The sequence below is a fragment of the Ceratotherium simum genome, chromosome 34 (assembly GCF_057802395.1).
Source record: "Ceratotherium simum simum isolate JZ-2026a chromosome 34, ASM5780239v1, whole genome shotgun sequence".
NCBI classification, from domain to species: Eukaryota; Metazoa; Chordata; class Mammalia; order Perissodactyla; family Rhinocerotidae; genus Ceratotherium; species Ceratotherium simum.
The window spans coordinates 19072889-19098060 of NC_141933.1; the positions used below are offsets into that span (position 1 = coordinate 19072889).

General features: G+C 35.9%; 1 protein-coding gene across 1 annotated transcript; it reads right to left on the reverse strand.

Moving 5' to 3' along the window:
* Positions 1-9850: 9850 nt before the first annotated feature.
* LOC101390721 (olfactory receptor 5W2-like) lies at positions 9851-10789 on the reverse strand. The gene has a single exon (XM_004443793.2). The coding sequence runs from the start codon at positions 10787-10789 to the stop codon at positions 9851-9853; it is 939 nt and encodes a 312-aa protein (XP_004443850.2).
* Between the last annotated feature and the right edge of the window lie 14383 nt (positions 10790-25172).

Genomic DNA, 25172 nt, shown 5'->3' on the forward strand with positions numbered 1-25172 from the left:
CTTTAAACGTCAATGGACTAAATGCTCCAATTAAAAGGCATAGGGTGGCTGACTGGATAAAAAAACAAGACCCATATATATGCTGCATACAAGAGACACACTTCAGACCTAAAGACACTCACAAACTGAAAGTGAAGGGATGGAAAAAGATTCTCCACGCAAATGGCAATGAAAAGAAAGCTGGGGTAGCAGTACTCATATCAGACAAAATAGACTTTAAAACAAAAACTGTAAAAAGAGACAAAGAAGGGCATTACATAATGATCATGGGAACAATCCAACAAGAGGATATAACACTTGTAAATATCTACGCACCCAATGTAGGTGCACCTAAATATATAAAGCAATTATTAACAGACATAAAAACAGAAATAGACAGTAACACAATAATAGTAGGGGACTTTAACACTCCACTTACACCAACGGATAGATCATCCAAACAGAAGATCAATAAGGAAACATTGGCCTTAAATGATACACTAGAACAGATGGACCTAGTAGATATATGCAGAGCATTCCATCCAAAAACCGAAGAATACACGTTCTTTTCAAATGCACGTGGAACATTCTCCAGGATTGATCACATATTAGGCCACAAAACAAGTCTCCATAAATTTAAGAAGATTGAAATAATACCAAGCATCTTTTCTGACCACAACGGTATGAAACTAGAAATCAACTATAGGAAGAAAATCAGAAAAGCCACAAATACGTGGAGATTAAACAAAATGCTACTGAACAACGACTGGGTTAACGAAGAAATCAAAGAAGAAATCAAAAAATACCTGGAGACAAATGAAAATGAAAATACGACATGCCAGAATTTATGGGATACAGCAAAAGCGGTTCTAAGAGGGAAGTTTATAGCAATACAGGCCTATCTCAACAAACAAGAAAAATCTCAAATAAACAATCTAACAATGCACCTAAAGGAACTGGAAAAAGAAGAACAAACAAAGCCCAAAATCAGTAGAAGAAGGGAAATAATAAAAATCAGAGCAGAAATAAATGAAATGGAGACCAAAAAAACAATAGAAAAAATTAATAAAACCAAGAGCTAGTTCTTTGAAAAGATCAACAAAATAGACAAACCTTTAGCTAGACTCACCAAGAAAAAAAGAGAGAAGGCACAAATAAGTAAAATCAGAAATGAAAGAGGAGAGGTTACAACAGACACCTCAGAAATACAAAAGATTATAAGAGAATACTATGAAAAACTATATGCCAACCAATTCGACAATCTGGAAGAAATGGATAAATTCTTAGAATCATACAACCTTCCAAAAGTGGATCAAGAAGAAGTAGAGAATTTGAATAGACCAATCACCAGTAAGGAGATCGAAACAGTAATCACAAACCTCCCCAAAAATAAAAGTCCAGGACCAGACGGCTTCCCTGGTGAATTCTACCAAACATTCAAAGAAGACTTAATACCTATCCTTCTCAAAATCTTCCAAAAAATTGAGGAGGGGGGGAAGCTCCCTAACTCATTCTACGAAGCTGACATTACCCTGATACCAAAACCAGACAAGGACAACACAAAAAAAGAAAATTACAGGCCAATATCACTGATGAACATTGATGCAAAAATCCTCAATAAAATACTAGCAAATCGCATACAGCAATACGTTAAAAAGATTATACACCATGATCAAGTGGGATTTATTCCAGGGATGCAGGGATGGTTTAACATTCGCAAATCAATCAACGTAATTTTAATAAATGAAGAATAAAAATCACATGATCATCTCAATAGATGCAGAGAAAGCATTTGACAAGATACAACATCCATTTATGATAAAAACTCTGAATAAAATGGGTATAGAAGGAAAGTACCTCAACATAATAAAGACCATATATGAGAAACCCACAGCTAATATCATCCTCAATGGTGAAAAAGTGAAAGCCATCCCTCTAAGAACAGGAACCAGACAAGGATGCCCACTGTCACCACTCCTATTTAACATAGTACTGGAAGTCCTAGCCAGAGCAATCAGGCAATAAAAGGAAATAAAAGGCATCCAAATTGGAAAGGAAGAAGTGAAACTGTCACTATTTGCAGATGACATGATTTTATATATAGAAAACCCCAAAGAATCCACCAGAAAACTTTTAGAAGTAATAAACGAGTATGGTAAAGTTGCAGGATACAAAATCAACATACAAAAATCAGTTGCATTTCTGTACACTAACAACGAAGTAGCAGAAAGAGGAATTAAGAATACCATCCCATTTACAATTGCAACAAAAAGAATAAAATACCTAGGAATAAACTTAACCAAAGAGGTGAATGATCTGTACACAGAAAACTATAAAACATTTCTGAAAGAAATTGAAGAAGACACAAAGAAATGGAAAGATATTCCATGCTCTTGGATTGGAAGAATTAACATAGTTAAGATGTCCATACTTCCTAAAGCCATCTATAGATTCAATGCAATCCCTATCAAAGTTCCAACAACATTTTTCACAGAAATAGAACAAAGAATCCTAAAATTTATATGGAACAACAAAAGACCTCGAATAGTTAAAGGAATCCTAAGAAAAAAGAACAAAGCTGGAGGTATCACACTCCCTGATTTCAAAATATACTACAAAGCTGTAGTAACCCAAACAGCATGGTACTGGCACAAAAACAGACACACAGATCAATGGAATAGAATTGAAAGCCCAGAAATAAACCCACACATCTATGGACAGCTAATCTTTGACAAAGGAGCCAAGCACATACAATGGGGAAAAGAAAGTCTCTTCAACAAATGGTGTTGGGAAAACTGGATAGCCATATGCAAAAAAATGAAAGTAGACCCTTACCTTACACCATATACAAAAATTAACTCCAAATGGATTAAAGACTTGAATGTAAGACCTGAAACTGTGAAACTTCTAGAAGAAAACATAGGCAGTACGCTCTTCGACATCAGTCTTAGCAACATCTTCTCAAACACCACGTCTGACCGGGCAAGAGAAACAATAGAAAACATAAACAAATGGGACTACATTAAACTAAAAAGCTTCTGCACAGCAAAGGAAACCATCAACAAAACGAAAAGACAACCTAACAATTGGGAGAAGATATTTGCAAACCATACTTCTGATAAGGGCTTAATCTCCAAAATATATAAAGAACTCATGCATCTTACCAACAAAAAAACTACCAACCCAATTAAAAAATGGGCAAAAGACCTGAACAGACATTTCTCCAAAGAAGATATACAGATGGCCACAGACACATGAAAAGATGTTCAAAATCACTAACTATCAGAGAAATGCAAATCAAAACTACAATGAGATATCACCTCACACCCATCAGAATGGCTATAATTAACAAGACAGGAAACAACAAGTGTTGGAGAGGACGTGGAGAGAAGGGAACTCTCATACACTGCTGGTGGGAGTGCAAACTGGTGCAGCCACTATGGAAAACAGTAGGGAGATTCCTCAAAAAATCAAGGATAGAACTACCATATGATCCAGCCATCCCACTGCTGGGTATTTACCCAAAGAACTTGAAAACACCAATTTGTAAAGGTACATGCACCCATGTGTTCATTGCAGCGTTATTCACAATAGCCAAGACTTGGAAGCAACCTAAGTGCCCATCAAGGGACGAATGGATAAAGAAGCTGTGGTATATATACACAATGGAATACTACTCAGCCATAAGAAATGATGAAATCCAGCCATTTGTGACATCATGGATGGACATTGAGGGTATAATGCAAAGTGAAATAAGTCAGAGGGAGAAGGTCAAATACCGTATGATTTCCTTCATTAAGTAGTAGATAACAACAACAATAAACAAACACATAGGGACAGAGATTGGATTCGTGGTTACCAGAGGGGAAGGGAGGAGGGAGGAGGGTGAAAGGGATAATTTGGTACATGTGTGTGGTGATGGGTTGTAATTAGTATTTGGGTGGTGAACATGATGTAATCTATGCAGAAATAGAAGTACAATGATGTACACCTGAAATTTTTACAATGTTATAAACCAATGTTACTGCAATAAACAAAAAATTAAAAAAAAAATAAATAAATAAAGATGACTGCACACATCTTCACACATTTTCCTTTGAGATACAGTGGCTATATATCCTCCTGTTGACTTTTTGCTCTTCCTTAACAGCTTTGACCAAAAGAAACAGGCAGAAATACTGTATATCACTTCTGAGTCTAGCCTTTAAAAAGATAAATCATTGAAAGCCGTGAGCCGCCATGTAGGAAGCTCAACTATCCTTCTGGACAAACTATGTGACAGGCTCTGAGACTACATGCAGAGGGAAGGGGGCCAACTGACTTGATCTTTCTAGGCATTCTCACCCTGGTGCCAGTTATGAGAGCCCCTATGGCCTGGCCCAACTTGCCACTGAATACTTCATTGTGACCTCAGTCCACATGAGGAAGAACAGAATAATTGACCAATGGTCATTCTTTTAAGCCGTGTAATGTTTATATAGCAAAAGATAACTAGATAGTGTAGAGATACTATAACCAGAGAGAAACTTTATTTCAGGAACATTTATTTTTACGATTATGTACTGTTTCATATATACATATATATATATATATATATATATATATATGTATTCTGTAAAAATTAAAAAAAAGCCTGTTTCTAGACTCCATTCTTTAACTATGTTTTAGCCTTTGAGATAAGACATAGGAACACCATCCAAATTCTCTAAGTTTCCTTAGCGGAAATAATTGGTCTAGATAATTCACAAGAAAATTTCCAGTATTAAAAGGCTATGAAGGAATCCCAAAAGCAAAGTATGAAAATATAACATATTGAGAAATAAGTAGCTAAAAATCAATTCTAAATTGCTTTAATCCTGAGCATAGGTGTAGTTTGCAGGAACACCTGGATTCCATTAACAATCCTTAGAAATGGAAAATGGGAAAAGGTGTACTCATCTTACACCTGTAGTACATCTTCACTTTTAGAATGATGATTGATTCATGAGTATTAGAATTATCACAATTCATCTTATAGTTTCCTCTCTTTTTAGTGAGGCAAAAACAAGATATTTTTATAAACAAGAATTGATGATGCATTTATGTTTTCTTAACAATCATTTCATTAACTCTCTATAGTAAATCAATGATACCACAACAATTCAGAGACATTTTATATTCACGAAGTAAACTACTACCTTGAGGAAGAGTTGGAGATAAAGGATTGTCCCTACAACATCGTTTTGCATATAGTATGGCGATTTTATCATTTGGTATTAGAAGAAAAATAATGTCAGTAAGCAACGTCATTTACTCACCAGGAACAAAATGCATGTATGTGTACATATGCACACACCCTATGTTCATTTGTGTGAGTGTGTTCTTCTGTATGCATGGACACACGTTAAACTGAGGTGGAAGAAGATTGGGTTGTATTAGTTTTGGTATGCTGTATAGTATGCAACTGTTACAGTATTCCTTCAGTTCTGCTTAATAGTTGGCAGGAGTAATGTTTATAACCAATCCTATGTCATACATACACACACACACAAACGCATGCACACAAACATACACAAGCACACACACACATGCACTTATGGAACAATATATATATATTGCTCCATGTATGTGTGTGTGTTTATATGTGCAAATGAAAAACACAAATTTTTGCTAAAATGTAGCAGAAAAAATCAGTAAGTAGTTATATTAGTGTTTCTTACCATATAAGAAAGGAGCTTCTTGAATTAAAATCAGACATCACTTATGGCCATAATTTAATGCATAGTAATTGTTTTTAAAATTTGTAAACCTGCATAAAGCACAGTATCATCATAAAATCCTATTCTGAGTTCACATCTTTCTTATAAAACTATTACATATCTTTTTTTAACTGAAGAAAAGTCTACTTGAACAGAAAATGACTAATACTGAGTTTTATTTATTACAACTGAACAGTTGAACATTATTAACATTTGTGTGAAAAGAAAATGACGTGGAGGGTGGCCACATTGCACAATTCCAGGGAGTAAACAGAAAAAAAAAAATTTGTTGCCCCTGAAATTGTGCAACATGGCAACCCTCAGGGACACTCTGGCCACGTCCTGAGTGATGTTCATAACAGATGAGTCAAGACAGTCCGCTTCAAAGAACAGATTGCTATGCATTCATTGAATGTCTACAGTTGATGGATACTTCAATATAATGTGTAATAATCGTGCACGTCAGCTGTATTTCTGAGTCCTAATGCAGTTAATTTATTTGCCACTAAGCCAGAAAATGCAAAGCTTGAGGGAGGAGAAAGTAAGTAAGATGTGTAGGGATGTACTAGCTCATGGTCTAGAACACTCCAGGTTCTTTTCTGTTTATTCAAAACCTCCCCGGGAGTTCACAGGGACACAGGATTTCTTCTTCTGGTTGGTTGTATCTGTTTGTTTCTTTTGTTAGTTTGTTGTTGTTTTCCTCTCTTGCTTTCTATAAAGCTAGAACACTCATCAGGCTAAAATCAGTAAAGTTAATACACTTTTAAATTTGGAAAATGATTCTTAGTCATAATTTTTAATGCCTTTACATATTTCACTGTGATTCTTTATGTGATGTCCCCAATACTAAGATACCAAATGTACTCCTGTGGGAGATATTGTTGACGCAGACCTCAAGCCGTATAACTAATTGTTAATAGTTATATATCATTGAAACTCAAAAGACGAGGCATTTGTGTTATCCAAGTTGTTTGCTGTCACTGTTTACTTCTCTGGTACATATTTTGAGGAGGTAGAATTTTCCTTGGTGCTTTCTTCTGAGTCCTTTCAAATTAATTTTCCCCCTAGTTGCTTTCCTGTCTTCAGGGACATCAAAATCCCTCAGGTTACATTTTGTTCAACCAGGATGTAGCTTTAGCTTCTTACACAGGGCTGCTCTTCCAGACCATGTAGATTAAATTCCCTTCAATCTACCCCTCCCAATGCAGTAAACCTGAGTTTGTGAAGGTACATTATTATTAGAAATTGGATAACTTAATTTAACTCTCAAATGGATCCGTTTCACTAAGAATGGAGTTCTTAAATAATTGAAAAAAATCTTTAGGAGAAATTTTATACATCAGATACAAGTGAGTGAGAAAAATTTATATCTAAGGGTTTCTGGGTGACACTAAAACAATACTATGCAGGCATGTGCCTACCTAGAAGATCACATTCTTCGGAAAATTGTTGTCCGCCCCTGAAACATTATTGTAACACAGATTTTATTTCAAGATGTTGGAACCAAAACATGCTGTTTCCCTGCTGCTGGAGGAAAGACTAGAAGGCCCTGTGGGTAGATGAGACATTGTTGTTATGCAAGCAAGCCAGCACTTTTAGTAACATGAAGATTAATTTTATACTGAGGTATTCAATGAAATTGTGCACTGTATTAATTTCACAATTATATTATGAACACTTATCATGTACAGGGAACTGCTAAATTTAAAAAAATAAATAAATCATGTCATTGCTTACAACCTGATAGTGGATATACTCTGTTTTGGGGAAATCTGGTTAGAGTATTATACATGCGGAAAACTTTCATTTAAGAAAGTATACTGCAACTAAATTTTCAGAGATGAAAAGATCCCCTCACCCAACCAGGCCCCCAAAAATATTGCTAGCATCTTACAAACCAGTCCCACACCCATCACAAATTGATGTCCAATATGATAGGTTAGTTTTCATGTTTTTGAGGTATATAGGAGTACAATCATACGGTTTTATGCTTTTTTGTCTTGCTCGTTTTACTCAACATTATATTTGTTAGATTTCTCCATGTCGTCACACGTGGAGATTGTTCATTCATCCCATTGCTGTGTAGTTTTCCAAAGTACAAAGTTACCATAAAGTTATTTATCTAATTTAAAACAGTGATCAGCAAACTATGGTGCATAAAGTTTTATTGGTCTTGGGACACACCATTTTATTTATATATGGTCAATTTTTTTGTGTGTATGTGATACAAGAAAAATCCTGAGTGAGTGATTATGAAAAAGAGTTTATGGCCTGAAAACTCTAAAATATTCACTACTTAACACTTTTAGGAAAAATTTGTCAACTCTTCATCTACTGTGTTGATAAAAATTTGAGTTTTCAGTCTTATGCTATTGTAAATAAGGCAATGGTAAAGATAATTGTACACATCTTTGGGTAGACAGATTAACTCATTTCCCTTGGATACAAATCTAGGAATAGAATTTTGAAGTCAAGAACATTTATATGTCTAGATTTAGGAGATCCTTTCATACAGGTTTACAAAGCAAAATGCCAATTCTCATTTCTATTCCAAATGTGTAAGAGCAACAGCTGTTCCACATCCTCACCCATATGTGATATTAACATTGTTTTCATTTTAGCCAATCTGTAGCTGAGTCATAATACTACATTTAGGTACTTATTTTCATTTCCCTGAATACCAATAAAGTTGGATATGCACTTCCTTGAAGTGTCTATGAATTTCTGAATTCAAGTAACAGGCCACTAAAAAGGGGCGCATTTAACTATGTAGTCTTCTGAAATTCGTGCTATCTAGCTGGCTTCATTGTCAGCACTATTTCAGATTAAGACAGCCTAGAGGTGAAATACAATTATTTTGTGTTAAGAAGAAGTGGCTCATCTTTTTTTTCTTTTTCAAAACCTTTGCAGTACTGGGGGCTGGGAATCTACACAACTGTAGATTCATATTTTATTGAGACAGGTTGTATCAGCTGGAAAGGACCTTAGAGCTAATCTAGGTGAAGGCCCTATTTTACACAAGAATAACCTGTGTATAGAAAGAAAGAATGACATGTTAAACACCACTGTGATTTAGAGTTGCATTGTTAGCTGGTTCATAGCATGTTTCTAGAAAGAGATATATCCAGGGAGGTTAAAAATTTCCACCTCTCGCTTTAACACCAGACTTCTCACTTATTGGGTTATTGAACATTATTACTACTCTGTTTCTAAAAAATGCAGTTACACAGCGTATCCCCACAAGGTATCTGTCTGTTCTCCGTGTTAGACATATAACCAAACCTACCTTTCCTATGTCATACTTATGTTTAAAGATTCAGTGGCAAGGATGAAAGAAGGAGTCAAGATATCAAACTCACTAGACACACTTATTGATCACGTTGTATTTGTACAAGGATATTTGCCATCAGTCATTGGCGGATGTCTGAGAAAAATGTGATGTAGAAAGACTAACAAGGGAAGGGAACGATGATGATTAAATTTTGCAGGGTACACTCATTAATTTAGTCAATAGGTGTTTTTCAATGGCATCCTATAGCTGAGTATTGTAAATTGAAAAGTCGAAATATTGGAGAACAAGACAGAAAGGGATTTGCATTTATGAAACTTTGAGGGAGGACAGGAGTTTTTTATTTATTCTTAGTTATTAATTTACTACTTATAAACTTCTAAGTAGCATGATGGAATATTTATAAGGTGATACTAGTACAAAGGAAAGAAACAAATAAACCTAATGTAAGCCACTAATACTTACTTTGACTAAGCAAGTTTATTAAACCATTGGTTTAAAAAAATATTGGAACCTTGGAATCTTAGAAGGGTAAGTTGAATTGACATGGGGGGAAGGGTTGCTCTGCCCATGATACCTCACTGGGACATACCTATGAGTAGAGAAGGGAGGTATAAAAAGACCCTCTTTGCAAAATAGCAAAATTATTCTGTTACTACTTTCCCTTAGCTTGGAGACAAGGATGAGATCAATAATAAAGGCTCTCTACACTCAATTTAGGAACAATGATAACAAATAAAAAATATCTAAAAGGTATATTGGTGAGACTCCAGGAAACTATGTCAAAGTATCTGAACTTGAGCTCTCAGAATCTTTAAAAATATTTTTTGGTGAAAACACAATTTCACTCAGAAGATAATTTAGTGCCGATTGCTTTTTTCAGGGCACTTTTCACATCATTATTCCTTAAGCTGTAGATCAGTGGGTTTAACATAGGGATGATGACCGTGTAGAAAACAGAGGCCATTTTGTCCGTGTCCATAGAGTAACTTGAACTGGGTCGTAAATAAGTGAACAGGAGTGTTCCATGAAATATAGCCACCGTGGTTAAGTGGGAGGTGCATGTAGAGAAGGCTCTGCGTCTTCCCTCAGCTGAGTTCATTCTAAGGATGGTAATTATGATGTAGCTGTAGGACAGGAGGACAGTGATGATGCTGCAGCCCAGAACACAGCTACCAAAAGCAAACAACACTATCTCATTGATGGTTGTGTCTGAGGTGGACAGGGCTAGTAAGGGTGGGATGTCACAGAAAAAGTGATTGAGGATATTGGAATTACAGAATGACAATTGAAATGTGCAACAAGTGTGTATTACTGAATCGACCAAACCTTCAATGTACACAATGGCCACCAGCTGGGTACAGACTCTCCTGGACATGGCAATTGTATAAATAAGTGGATTGCAAATGGCTACATAACGGTCATACGCCATGACAGCCAACATGAGACATTCCACATCTGCAAAGACCCCAGAAAAATACTGCTGAATGGCACATAAATTATATGGAATTCTCTTTTGCTCAGATAAGAAATCAGTCAGCATCTTGGGAGTGACAGTAGAAGAGTAGCCAACATCACAGAACGACAGATTGCTCAGGAAATAATACATGGGTGTGTGGAGTCTGGGCTCCATCTTGATCAGCAGGATCATCCCTAGATTGGCAATCACAGTGAGGCCATAAACCAGCAGAAAGAGCACAAAGAGCCCCTGCTGCACCTCCTGTCTGTCAGAAAGTCCCAGGAGCATGAAGTCAGTGAACACAGTGCAATTCTCAACAGCCATCACTCAGGTCTGGAAATCCCTGGTGGTGACAGAAGGAAATGGAAGTGGAGGGAACATCATCTTACTATCTTAACAATTAAACTGCCAGTCCTTTCTCTTTTTCAGTAATTAGAAGATAGACAATGGTAAGTCTGCTTTAGGTAAACAGATGTCCTGGAAACATACAACTACATATAAATTGATAAAATGATAAGGATGATACCCGTTACATTTGTACAGCACTGTAGAGAGTTTGTAGGACACTTTCATCCAAATTAAACATGTAATTTCTACACCAACCTATGTAGAATTTATGATGATTTCTGCTACTTCTAGTTTATAGATTAAGAACTTGAACTCCTCAGAATTGTGGCAATAGTTCTTACAATTTGTTGGCCTAGGTAACTCACATCTTATTACGCGGTATTTTTTGTTTTCAATGTTCTAGAAATGTTATATCCTGTAATAGAGAAGCACAGTTAAGTGATAGATGCAGGTAATGAAATATTTCTTTGTTTTTCCCATCATCACCCAAAATTGTGGAGCAGCAGAGTTGTGGCAGCTTCCTGGATATTACACATCCCCCCTTCCCCATTAACCCCTTAGATTCTATCCAGCCTCAATTAACAAGGGATAGAGATAATCTGTGATCCAAGACCCTCTGGAGCAGGGAGGGTGGGGGTTGCTAGAGAAGAAAGTGGAAGGGTTTCTATGAGTGATGCACTAGAGTGCACACACAGGAATATGCCAGGGCTAAGCAGGCTGCCTCTGACAGCTGCTGTGGCTCAGGGGAGGTTATGAAGAATCTTTGGGACCTAATTGTAGAGATGCCGGTAGCACAGATGACAGAGAGGCAAGCAAGGGAGTGTGGTTATTGTGTGAGTCCCTCTGTCTTAATCGGCTAGAATCCACATGATCTTTTCACCAGCAGGTCAGATGTGTAAGACATGTGATAAAGTCCTCATGTGTCCACAGTCCCACGATATCAGAGAGTATGAACTGTGCCCCATCCCAACTCTAAAAACTGTAATAATGTTTTATTGTTTTCTTTGTTCCCTATTTCTCTTGAGTTACTCTGAAATCTGTCTGATTTGGTTTACACGAATTGGTGGTCCTTGGGAGGCTAAGTGAATTCTATGTCCCACTGTAACATTTATCCAAACCAATTATGTTATATGTAATGTGATCCGTGACCTCCTCTGTTCTGCGAGAATATAAGAAAAGCTGATTTGAAGGCAGATGAAGGACAGAAATAGAACTAGTGATCTAGTGAAAAGATCTAGTGATCAATGTGTAGGTCTCCAAAAACTTGGTCTAAACTCATTAAAATACGTGTCCCTGTATATACATCTTTAAGCAAATATTTTCCTTAAAAATAAAAATATTTTAAAGTAATAAAAGTGCAAGTAAGAAATTTAGAACAATAAAAAATTTCTAATCACCTCCATAATCCATGATTGCAAATTATTGTAAGCCCTGCTATCTACATATAAATGTTTTAAAAATAAATAAATAGATCAATTGAAATAATTTAAATAAAAGTTGTATTATACTTCATATCTTCCTTTGGTTTTATTACACACTTTCAGTCAAAAAAGGATAAAAGGACTAAAGAAATCTAAAATATAAATGAGAGAAACCACAAAATATTAGTACCTGACCCAGAACTGCTGACTGCTTTGTTGCATGCAGTTCTGTCTGTAGGAGGGTTCAGCATTGTCTCCTGACTGTCCTGGATTATTTATCTCTGTGTCTGGTCCCTGGGTATTGAGTACTTGTTCTCTGAGGAATAAGTGACAGAGATAATAATGTGGTTTATCATCTGATATTTCATACAGGCTGGGTGATTGAGAAAAATACAGACCTTTTTAAAAATTTTCCCTGTTATTACTATCCACCTTTCTGCCCAATATTGTACCTGAATACCCATAGTAAATGAATGTAGTCAAAGAGAATCCTTATTTCCAGTTCACCAGTTCCTATAGGCATTTTCTTTAATTTCCATAATTTATAAAATGAATACACTCCCACTCACACTCACACACTTACACAGATAAACATGCACAAATACTCTCTCATTAAACACATTTACAAATAATGATTTTTGTAAAGACAGAAAAAACTAGTGATAATCACACTGCCTAGGGATAATTAATTTTTAAACTACAAAGATGTCAGAGTACACACACTTTAAATATATAAATAAGTATTATGAGTAGATGTAATATTCCTTTCTATTAATGTATATTAATTGATTCAATCTATACTCTGCTAATGGCCACTTGGCTTGTATACAATTCTTTGTATCATATGAACTCCGATATGAGTAAAATTTTCCACACGTAATTTACCATAGCCAAAATTTTCTTTAAAATAAATTCCAAGAAATGATCTTTAAGAGGAAAGAGATTCTGGGCCGGTCTGGTGGCGTAGCGGTTAAGTGCGCGCACTCTGCTTCTGCAGGCCGAGGTTCAGATCCTGGGCTCACACCGACACACTGCTTGTCAAGCCATGCTGCGACAGCGTCCCATATAAAGTAGAGGAAGATGGGCACGCATGTTAGCCCAGGGCCAATATTCCTCAGCAAAAAGAGGAGGATTGGCAACAGATGTTAGCTCAGCGCTATTCTTCCTCACAAAAAAACAGAGGAAAGAGGTTTGATTTTAAATAAAGGCAATCTGGCATTTTTATCAGAGATTTTATATTGTCTAATTATCACCACATATTATCATATATTTTGTATATTATCACATATGTCCTGACCTTCCTCTAATAACCTTATAATGTTATACGGAAATTGAAAACGAGCGGTGATAAAAACTTCTATAGGTCCATGGACACTGTTTCATTGAATCCATAGAAATTGCTCAGACTAGATTCCTGAATATAGGACAATGAAATAAATTTGTCTGAAAAGATAATTCTCTCAGGTACTCTTATGGAATGTTATGGTGAGGTTATGTTAAAGTGACATTTGACAATTCACCAAATGAATGACCCATAGACTCCTATATTTCTAAGAGACCATTCGAGTCCCACTTCTACACCAAGGCAGGATCCCAACAGTGACTGAGGGCAGAAGGGAGCAAACAGGAAGAGTTGCTACACTGGGAGCTGCTCTGTTTTATTCATATCAGCTGGGCACTTGCACGGTATTAATATGGTGTGAAGTGGAAGTGATGCACCATCCCAGAAATCAAATAGAAAATAAAGAAATTGGTGTCCCTTGACATTGTGCAACCTGGCCGCTTAGGGGGATGGTCTCTGTGTTGCCCATTTATTGAGTAATATTTTATCACGTGTGTGAATCATTGCTGCACAAGCAGAGGTTGCTGTGTGCTCTTTAAATGCCTACAGTCAATGCTCCAAAAACTGTACAATAATCGTGCACATTAGCTGTACATCTTCAGTCTTAATGCAGTTAATTTAATTGCCACAAATACATAAATGAAAAATGTGTGTAAACAGACAACGATAAAAATAAGATATGCAAGGCACGCACTGTACATTCTAATATCTCTTGTGGTTTTGCGTTTCTTCTGAAACATCACCTGGAGTCAACAGAAACATTGGCAGTTATTGTTGTTTACTTGTGTGTTTTGTTTATTGTTAAGGAGTTTCTCCCTACTTCTAAGAAAGCTGGAATACTCTTCAGCCAAACCTCATTTAAATTAATATCTTTTTAATTTTTTGTAAACAGATTTTAGTCGCAAACTTGAATGCCTTTTCACAATGTATTGCTATTCTTTGTGTGAAGATCCCAACACTAAAATTCCAAGGAACTCCTGTGGGAGATATTGTTGATGTGAATCTCAAACCACCTAGGTAATTACTAGTAATTTTCCACCAGGTAAACTCAAGAAAATGATATATTTGTGGTACCTAAGAGCTTTACTACCATTCTCTACTTCTCTGGTACAGATTTGGAGGAGGAGGAATCTTCCTTGGTCACCTTCTTCTGATTCGTTTCCATACTCATTTTCCCTCAGGTGTGTCTCTATCTCCAGGGATGTCAAATTCCTCAGGATACACACTGTTTAAGCAGGATCCAAACTTAAATCTTCATAAACATGGCAGTCCCTCCTGATCATGTAGTCTAACTCTCACTCCCCATTAAAGCCTGAACACAGGTAACACTATCTTGCTGAAAATTGGATAGTTTAAATTATTTCCCCAAGAGTTTGTGTTTTAATAGAATGGCTTTCTTTACGGGAGGAAATCACTTATGGTAGAATTAAGACATCAGAGACAACAAGTGAGAAAAAACATCTGTATGTACATGGCTTTCCTGGTGTCATTGGTGCCCCTAAACATAAGCATAAGCAATATTACATAAGCAACTGCCTACTTATAAACTTCTTCCAGAAGACAGTTGTCTGGCCCTGAAGCATGAGCCATATCAAATAAGTTCAGGGCGTGATAATGTTACCAAGGAGAACCAGCTTCACTAAGTCTTTCTCTTTCAGGGTCAAAATTGACTTTACTGGAGCCATTTAAACATGGAGTCAAAGCTACCTTTCTTAAGAAATTGCCTGCTGTCTTGAACCTGGACAGAGCTAAACCTTTGGATTGGGCCACAACAGCAATTATTTTACAAGCAATTGTTTGAGATTTCAGCAGAAGAATGAACAACTTGTTCACAAAGATTGATGATTTTGGACCTTCTGAAGATAAAATCAGTAGTCAATCAATGTTTAGCCAAGAGTAGCTTCTGGCCCCACCTCCAACTGAAATTCTTTGTAATACAACTTTCCTTTTTTGCCTTTAAAAGTCCCTGAATTTTACTTTCTAGTGGGACACTATTTGAGTTTCTACCTGAATCTGTGCTCCCTGAGCTGCAATTCTTTGCTCCCAAATAAATGCTTCGCCTCTTAAACTGGTTTCTATTTTTGTAGGTTGGTCAGGAAACAGGAAAAGTAGGACCTGTGGGTCGCTAACAACATCTCTGTTCTATAAACAAGGTAGCACTTTTTGGTAACATAAAGGATACTCATTGAATAAAATATTCTATGAATGTTGTATGCTTTATTAATTTTAAAAGAATATCTTGAAAATGTGCTATATAAAAGAAGTTGTTAGAGATTTAAAAATTAATGATGAAATCCTGCAGCTGTCTACAATCTGATAGTAAATAGTATTTATTTTTAGAAATCCGTCTAAAGTTATGTTCTTTTTAAGGAAGGGGAATTTTTGAAAATTAAAACATCGCTGCATCCAAACCCTGACCAAAAAACAGAACACAATGAGCATTGCAGAGACTGTTGGTGGGCCTTAACACAAATTGTTGTCCAATATCATAAATGATTCTGTATATTTTTTAAAAACTATATAGAAGTGAAATCATTCAGTTTTTATCCTTTCATGTCCGAACTCTTTCATTCAATATTATGTGTATGAGATTCCTCCATGCTGTTCATATTGTGACAGTTCATTCATTTTGCTGTATAGTATTCCGATGAACACTCTATAAATTATTTGTCAAATTCCAAATAATGTTCCATTGACCGTTTTTTGCACAAGCTTTGGGTTTACATACTCACTCGTCTGTTGGATATAAAACTAGGAATGGACCTTCAGGGCCAGCTATAATAGATACTGCCATATAGTTTTCCAAAGCTAGATGTCAGTTCTGGCTTCTACTGTCAACATGTGAGAGCTGTAGTTGTTCCACATCCACACAAGTACTTTATATTAATATTGTGAATCTTTTTAATTTTAGTTACTCTTTCGATGACTCATGGTACTTCACTATAGTTTCTTTTTTTTTTATGAGGAAGATCAGCCCTGAGCTAACATCCATGCCAATCCTCCTCTTTTTGCTGAGGAAGACCCGCTCTGAGCTAACATCTATTGCTAATCCTCCTCCTTTTTTTTTTCCCCAAAGCCCCAGTAGATAGTTGTATGTCATAATTGCACATCCTTCTAGTTGCTGTATGTGGGACGCCGCCTCAGCATGGCCGGAGAAACAGTGCATCGGTGCGCACCTGGGATCCGAATCTGGGCCGCCAGCAGTGGACCGCGCGCACTTAACCGCCAAGCCTCAGAGCCGCCCCTTCACTGTAGTTTCAATTTTATTTTCCTGAACCCTGGTAAAGTGTATAACCATTTCTGTGAAGTGTCTATTAAAAGTCTGAATGTAGAATGTGAGGTGTTAGAGGAGCTGTTTTCAAAAGCCCTTCCTCTTCCACAACTCACACTCTCTAGCTGATATCATTATTGCCATTGAGGTCAAATCAGCCTAGAGATACAATTCAGTTCTTTGTATGAAGATAAAGCCACTCTTTGTTTTGTTTGTTTGTAAATATCTCCAATAGTGGGGATAGGTTTACTCAGCAGCAGAATCATAGCTATATGACTAGTAGCAACTGGAAATGACCTTAGAGATACTGCAGTGTGAGGCTCTCCTTTACAGAGGGGAGGGCACTGAGGTCCAGTGAGGAGGAGTGATTTGTGAAACATCACAGTACTTGGAGTTGCACTGGATGCTTGATTCATAGCATATTTCTGGAAAGGTGTTTCCAGAGATGTTAAAAGTTGCTGCCTCTGGCTTTAACACAAGGCCTCCCACATGCTAGGTCATTGAGTTTTCTATAGCTGTGTTCTAACAAATCTACTTATACAGGCTACCACCAGCGTGTATCTACTTGTTCACTGTGTCATATGATGTTATATTTGGGCCTATGGCCCAAATCTATCATCAATATGTCACTATTATCTTTAGCGATTTCAGTGCCCAAGGTGAAGGAAAGGAGTCCAGATAGAAGGATATTGGTTCCTTTGCCAATAAGCGTACCACATTCCCCATGGCCCTAGGGATAGGGCCACACAGAATAACATAAAATGGTATACTCTGGGATTAATTATCTAAACTTATTTCTTGGCAATGTGAGGTCTGGGACTTAGATCAGTTGAGTGGTTTCAGGTATCTGGCCTGGACGTGGAAATGGTGTGCCCAGCATAGGTAGCCATGAAGAAATCTCTGCTCAGCTCTAAGCAAGAGTGAAGGCAGGGTCAGGAAAAACAAGTCCTAAAGTGGCTGACAGATAGCTCCAAACATGACACGATGCTGCAACTGGAATCTGACAGAGTGCGTGAGCAGGTCTAAAGTGGATAAAGAAGGGTCCTGGAGACTGCTTTTCACCACATGATGCCATGAGTGATGCCATCTTTTCCTTCAGCACCAGGGATTTCGCCCCTGACGGGGAGTTAGTAGGCTCTAGAGGATCTTAGAGACTCTCTTGAGCAATCATGAATACCTGATTTTATGTATATATCCTCATAATGTATGTATTGAAGCTGTAATAAATAGATGAGGAAACTGAGGCTTAACAAGATTAAGCAATCTAGGGCCACACAGATAACAAGAAAAGCATAGTATACAGATTTGAACTCAGGTGTCTCACTTCAAAGATCAGTTCTTATTTTAACTGTCTCCCATCTTGATCCTTTTCCTAAAAAAATAAAAAATAAAACAAAACCAAAACTCCTGCTTTTTCGATCATGTGTAAAGTCTATCAAATCAGTGTCTTTAAAGACAAATAAAAAGAAAAAAAAGTAAGGGATATCTTTTTTCCTTAAACATATATATGGAAGATGATCATCAAATCCAATTTTCTATAACATTAATAGGTTAGTTTTTATACAGATGAATATGTTCAATACATTTTTAATAAAGTACATTGAGTGTAGAAGGGATTTGGACAATGATTAAGAGGTCCTGATATGTGAATTGTTCTATGAACAACAAATAAATTATTTGAGATTAGAAAATGAAATATTTAAGAATAATAAAATATTTTTATTTGCCTTAAAACTCTGTTCAATCAGTAATTGAAGACAAGTAACCTGATGAAAATTACATGTTTGTAATATGTTGTTTTATTCTTATGTTTTGAGGTTCATAACATTCACCACATTTTATACACTAAAGAGATATGTAAAATTAGGGCAGAGGACCTAAGTGAAAAACCTTGTATAACCTATTACTCTGTCTTCCTGGACCCAGAAAAGAGTGCCTCTATTTTCCTTTTTCGACAACAACATAAAATGAATAGTCTTGAGAACGTAACTGTGGTACAGTTTTTATAACTGGTGTAATTGTTAATTGACTACAGTGAGAAAAACATAAACAATTAACTGAAGTTGTTGGAATAAAGTAAGGATTACTTAACATCCTGCTACTTAGCAATGGCCACTATTAAAATTGTGCTTAGAATACGATTCTGGTTTATTTTACAGATACACAGAGAGTCAATATAAGTCATGACAAATGGAATACTAATGTAAATACTACTTCTTTCGTTTTTTATTTTTCTATTGAACACATATTTTTGATAATCACTATTCCTTTACAATTTCAATTTTAGCATTTAGAAACCTACCTGAAATAAGTAAGTCTTTCTGTCCTTATGTCTGGTACACGAGCAATAGGCAGATTGTATTGTATTTCTGCCTAATAACTGTTGGGACTTGAGTCTCTCAAGTCTCTGCCTTCTGTGTTACGGGAGCATGATCAACTAGATTTCTGGTTCTATATTTTCTGCTGTGAATGCTGCATCAATTTTAGCAAAGGCTGAACTTTTAATTCTTCACTATATTCACCAAATTGATCAATGTCAGAAATTTACCAGAATTTATTTTAATGCTAAATTTATTTTAATGCTAAATTTCCAGTGAACCAGATGTCTAATGAAATTCAGATAGATGTTATACTTAAAGATTTTCATCTCCTTTTCATTGTTTATCCTCTTTCTTGCATTTCTGAAACATCTCCTTCATCTCTTGTTTAGAAATATGGTAATCTTACATGTTGATTTCCTTTAGTCTTTGTCTGATTTCTTTCCCCCAAGTACATGTCAATTACCCTAAGTTCTATAATTTTTTGACTGTGTAGGGGCAGAAAACTTTTCCCTTCTTCTCTCTAGGTTCTTTGACTGGCTTAATAATTAAACTGACATAATAAGACAGATTAACAGAAAAAAAATTAATTTCATAAACACGAGAATCTCATAAAAAATATGAGACTCAAAGAAGTGACCAAAACAGGCAGCTTTTATACTGTTTTAGAGAAAGAAGTGATAAATTTGTGAAGAAATGACAAGACAAAGGGGTTCGGGCTTGGGTAGCAAATTAGTGAAGAAGTAACGAGGTTTGTTTATATAGCCTTCTTGGCCCTAAATTCCCTGTCTCTGGTGATAAGGATGCCTTCTATCCTCCTGGTACAGCGAGGGTAACTTTCACATGGGAAATTTATTTCCTGCTTTAAGGGGGACAAAGGAGTGTCAAGAGTATCCTTCTTGCACTGTTTCTTAAATAACTTTCATTCAAAATAATCAATATGCCGAAGTGGTATGTTTTTGGGTGGCATATTCTGATCTCCTTCAACTGTATCACACCCACCACACTTGGTATACTCTTTATTGAATTATATATTTCATCTGTTTATATATATATGTCTTTCTACATTCCCCCGATCCTTAGCATAGAATTTACATGAATAATGGCTCAGTAAATGTGTGTTGTTAAATATTTTCCTGTTATTAGGCTGGTGGATGTTCAACAAACAGTAGAAACAAACAGCCTTTGAAGGCTATTTCTACTAATATAGTTCATATGTACAAGAATGATCTTTCACAAAAAAAAAAAAATGTGTCGGGGTAATGCTTTCAAAAAAAAAGCCAAGGTCTGTTTACTTCAAAAATAACTTTTGTGTGCTATCATTCACGGTAGTATTCTGAGAATTGAGAGTTACTGGAGATGTGAATTTTCCGTCTACCCAAATCTCTCCTGTGCAGCTACAAATGTAGTGTTCCACCCTTCCTGAATCTTGCTCAACCATGTTGGCCCATGACTTGGTAGGACCTCTTCACTGGGACAGAAAGATAAATCCCGCGTTCTCATTAGTCTGCCCCATAAAATATCTCTACTTTCTCTTTTATAAATGTGCTTTTAAGCACCTCTTCATTCAGCACTAGATTTGTGAAACAAAAGATACGGATTTAAATATAGACCATTGTGGATATCTTACCAAGCACTTTGTGTTTTGCATGTATTATTAACCTTTTCTCCATATGTATCATAATATATTATAAATATTATCTTGTATTTCCTGATCTGTCTCTAGTAACCTCATTATACAGATACTGAAAGTGAGATCCAGAAGTAATCTGTAAACTTGTGGAGTTTTGCAGGCATTATGTTTTTATCACTCAAAGAACTTGCTCTTAATAGGTTCCTACTACAGTGTAAGGAACTTCAGGGCATTATGCTAAGTGAGATAAGTCAGACAGAGAAAGACAAATACTGTATGATATCACTTATATGTGGGATGTAAAAAAGCCAAACTCATAGAAACAGAGTGTAGAATGGTGGTTACCTGGGGCTTGGGGTGGTGGAATTGGGGAGATTTTGGTGGAAGGGTATAAACTGGCAGGAATAATAAGAGGAATAAGTTCTGGAGATCTAATGAACAGCATTCTGATTACAATTATAATATTGTATTATGGAGTTCAAAGTTGCTTACCTACTAGATCTTAAATGTTCTCACCAAAAAAGAAATAATAATGTGATGTGGAGCAGGTGTTAGCTAATGATACAGTGATAATCATATTCCAATATATAAATTTTCAAATAAACACTGTGTTGCACTATTCCAAGAAGCATAAGAAAATGAGTAAAATGGTGCCCCTGAAGTTGGGCAACATGGTGGCCTTGGGGATACTCTCTGTATTGGCCACGTTCTGAGTGATATTTTATAATATGGGAATCATTTCAGGATGCTGGCAAGCACAAATTTCTGTATGTTCATTAAATTCTACTGCTGATTGTAATGTACAATTATGCATCCCTGCTATGCTTTATGCCTTATTGCAGTTAACTTATTTCTTTACCACAAAACAAGTAAATGTAAAAATTGTGTGTACATAAATTAATTTACTAAATGATAAGTATAAGCCAGTGTATACATACAAATACTCCAGGTAATTTGTTTCTTTTGAAACCTCACTGGGAACTAGACAGAGACATAGTCTTTTTTCAGGGTCCTATAAAGCTGGACCACATCTTAGGCTAAATCACTAAAAGAAAGAATTCTTGATTTGGGGTAAAGGGCATCTTAGTGATACATTTCGATGCATTTATGTATTTTATTGTAATTATTTGTGTGGTGTTGATACAAATATACTAAATTTACTGTTATAGAAGATATTGTGGAGACCAAGCTCAAACTAAGTAATTGTAATAATTTGTCACCTATTAAACTGAAGACACTAATGCGTTTGTGTTACCCAAGAGCTTTGCTACCATTATTTACTTCTCTGATACTTATTGAAGGAATGGGAATGGTCCTTGGTCACTTTATTCTGATTTCTTTCCAAACTCATTTTCCCATCAGGTGCTTCCTTGTCTTGAGGGATGACAAATCTCTTCAGATTTCAACTTGTGGAAGCAAGACCTAAATTTAGCTTCCTAAACGTGACTGCCCCTGCAGACCATTTAGTATAACTTCCCTCCAACACTCTCCCTAACACTTGAGCCTTAGTGGCTACATTATTATTAAAAATTGGATAATTAACCTCCCAAAGGGATTTGTATTTAATTGAAGTTGACTTTCTTACATCATGGAGGAAAATGAATTATTTGGAATTTAAGACATCAGAGATAAGCAAGTGAGAAAAAAAAATCTGTGTTTAATAACATCCCTCGTGCACAGTGCCACTAAATGTAATACTATGTAGGCAACTGTCTGCTTATAAACTCCTTCCTTTATAAAATAGATGTATGGCCCTGAGTCATGGGCCATTATGAGTAAGTTCAGTGCATGATAATGGTACCAAGGAAAACTAGGTTCACTAAGTCTCCTTGTTGCTGGAAACAGTATTAGAAGTACTCATGGATTGAATAAGTCATCTTTGCATTTTTAGTACCAAAATGGATAATTATTCACTGAAATATTCTATGAAAGTTGCACCATTTATTTCACAAAAATATACTGGATTTTATTGTGCATAAAGCATTTCTAGTGATAAAAATTTGTAACAATAAAATTCTGAAGTTTCTTATAATCTAATGGTGAATACACTTTGCTTTTGCAAAACCTTTTTGATATGAAAAAGAAAAGAAAAAGAAAGTTTCTCTGTATACGAATACAGATAAGTACACAAATAGATAACTTTTCAAAAAATATCCTTGTAATCAGAACTCAGACCAAGAAATAGAGCATTACCAGTATCAACAAAGCCTTCGATATGCTCCCTCCTAAATCTCTAATCTCTTATCCCCAAGGAGTAGCACTTTTTTGAATTTTATCATGATAGATAATTTCATATTTTTTGAACCCCACAGAAGTTGATGCCTACAGTATGCTCTGTGTCATTCAACAATATGTTTGTGCCATCCACCCGTGCTGTTGCATGCAATTGCAATACATTCATTTTCATTGTTGTATAGTATTCTTTGTATAAATATATCATTATTTATCTACTTTAATGTTGATAGGCAGTTGAGTTGTTTTCCCTTTATCTGTTACAAATAATGTTAAATGGACATTCTGGTAAATGTCTTTTGACAGAGATACACGCTCATTTATCTTGCGTGTAAAACAAGGAGTTGAAAATGTGTGGGCACACATGTGTGTATAAAATTTAGATTTAGTAAATATCATCACATAGTTTTCTACGACGTTTGCCAATCCACACTTCTACTATCACACTTCAGTGTGTGAGTCGTCTGGCTGTTCCACATCCTCACCAATATTTAATCTTGTCTGTCATTTTAATTTTAGCCATTATGAAAAGTGTGTGATGTCCCTGATGACTAATGAAGTTGGTTATCTACTTTTATGTGGTGTCTCTTAAAGTCAAAATGTAGAACATAAGGTCAGATAAATGGGTTCAGCTCGATGATACTGAGGGTCCTGAAACCTGTACTGTGTGTCATCATTTCCAGTTCCATTTTAGATCAAGTTGGCCTCGAGATGTAGTGTAGTCTTTTGGTGTGAATATACTCCCACTCATCTGTCATTCTCCTTTAATATACTCAAATATAGGAGTTTTAGGTTTATGCATTACTCATTGATAGAATCAAATCAATATAGATACAGAATGTCGTAAATAGAATGCACAATAAAGATTATCCAGTTCAAACGCCTCTTTTGATGGAGTGGAAACTGAGGCCTTAGGAGGACAAGTGACGTGTTGAAGGTCACAGTTATTGTGAGTTGAGAGTAGATTCAGACCCAATTTTGTTGTCATTGTTTCTCCAGTTCGTAGCATGTTTCTAGAGAGGATATCAACCTGGCTTAAATTTTCTGCCTCTAAAGAAAGAGCCACACACTTATCAAAGTGGTGAGAATTAGTATTGATTGTTTTAACATATATTGCTACCCAACTTTTTGCCAGTGTGTAGTTAATTTCTTGTATCATTATACATATACCCAAATCTGTCATCACTAGTTGTGCTTATGTTTAGGAATGCCAGTGCCTGAACAGAAATAAGGAACTATGATGAAGGAATTGACCTACAATATTGACTCATTACACAGACATTGGTAATATCTTACCTGGACAATAATATTTGCCACCAATTAGTGATGGGTATACTATGACAAACATAAGAGTTAGAGAAATTGAGAGAGAAGGAAATGGTTAGGATTGAATTAGATTAAGTAAAATAGATTAAAGTATTTAGTACTAGCTCTCTCTGACTTTCTTTGGAAAATCAGAGAGAAATCTCTTGCAGGTCACAGTCCAAGCCCCTAGTTGATTCATGAATTTCCCAGTATTTCCATTAAATGAGTATTTATCTTTTGCTTTCACAAATTTAGGCACAAGATATCACAAATTTTTAAAAATCAATCAATTCCATGTGTAGATATCCTTTTATTGACCTTAAAATACGTCATTTAATAGACAACATTTCCTTCTCTCTAGTTCACGAATTAGAATTAGGTTTGCTTATGGGAGCTAAGATGCAGATGAAATTTGATTTTAGATACATTATTGTTGTCTTATAAGAGAGCAATGTGCTAGTTAGATGGCATTTTTACTTCTGAGATTGACATCCAACTTTGCTTGGACTTTAGTGATTCAATCCCACTCCTGTCATGCTGCTTTTCATGACAGAATCTAGTTTATAGGTAAAATTTCAAAAGAGAATAACCCAAATTTCAAATGGTTTGATTGAGGAAATATTATAACTGAAAGAAGCATCCTCCGTGTTTTCTTCAACTCTATGCTTCCCCCTACCATGTCTCAGAATCCCCTAAAGACTATCACCTTGGAGAGCAGAGGAGTCTCATTGTCCTCCTTGGGCTTTACTGTCCATCTGAAATGTTTTCACTCAAAAGCATTTTACCAGGGAACCTAGATGGGCTTAGATATTGATGACTTTTAGCTTGTGTAATTGT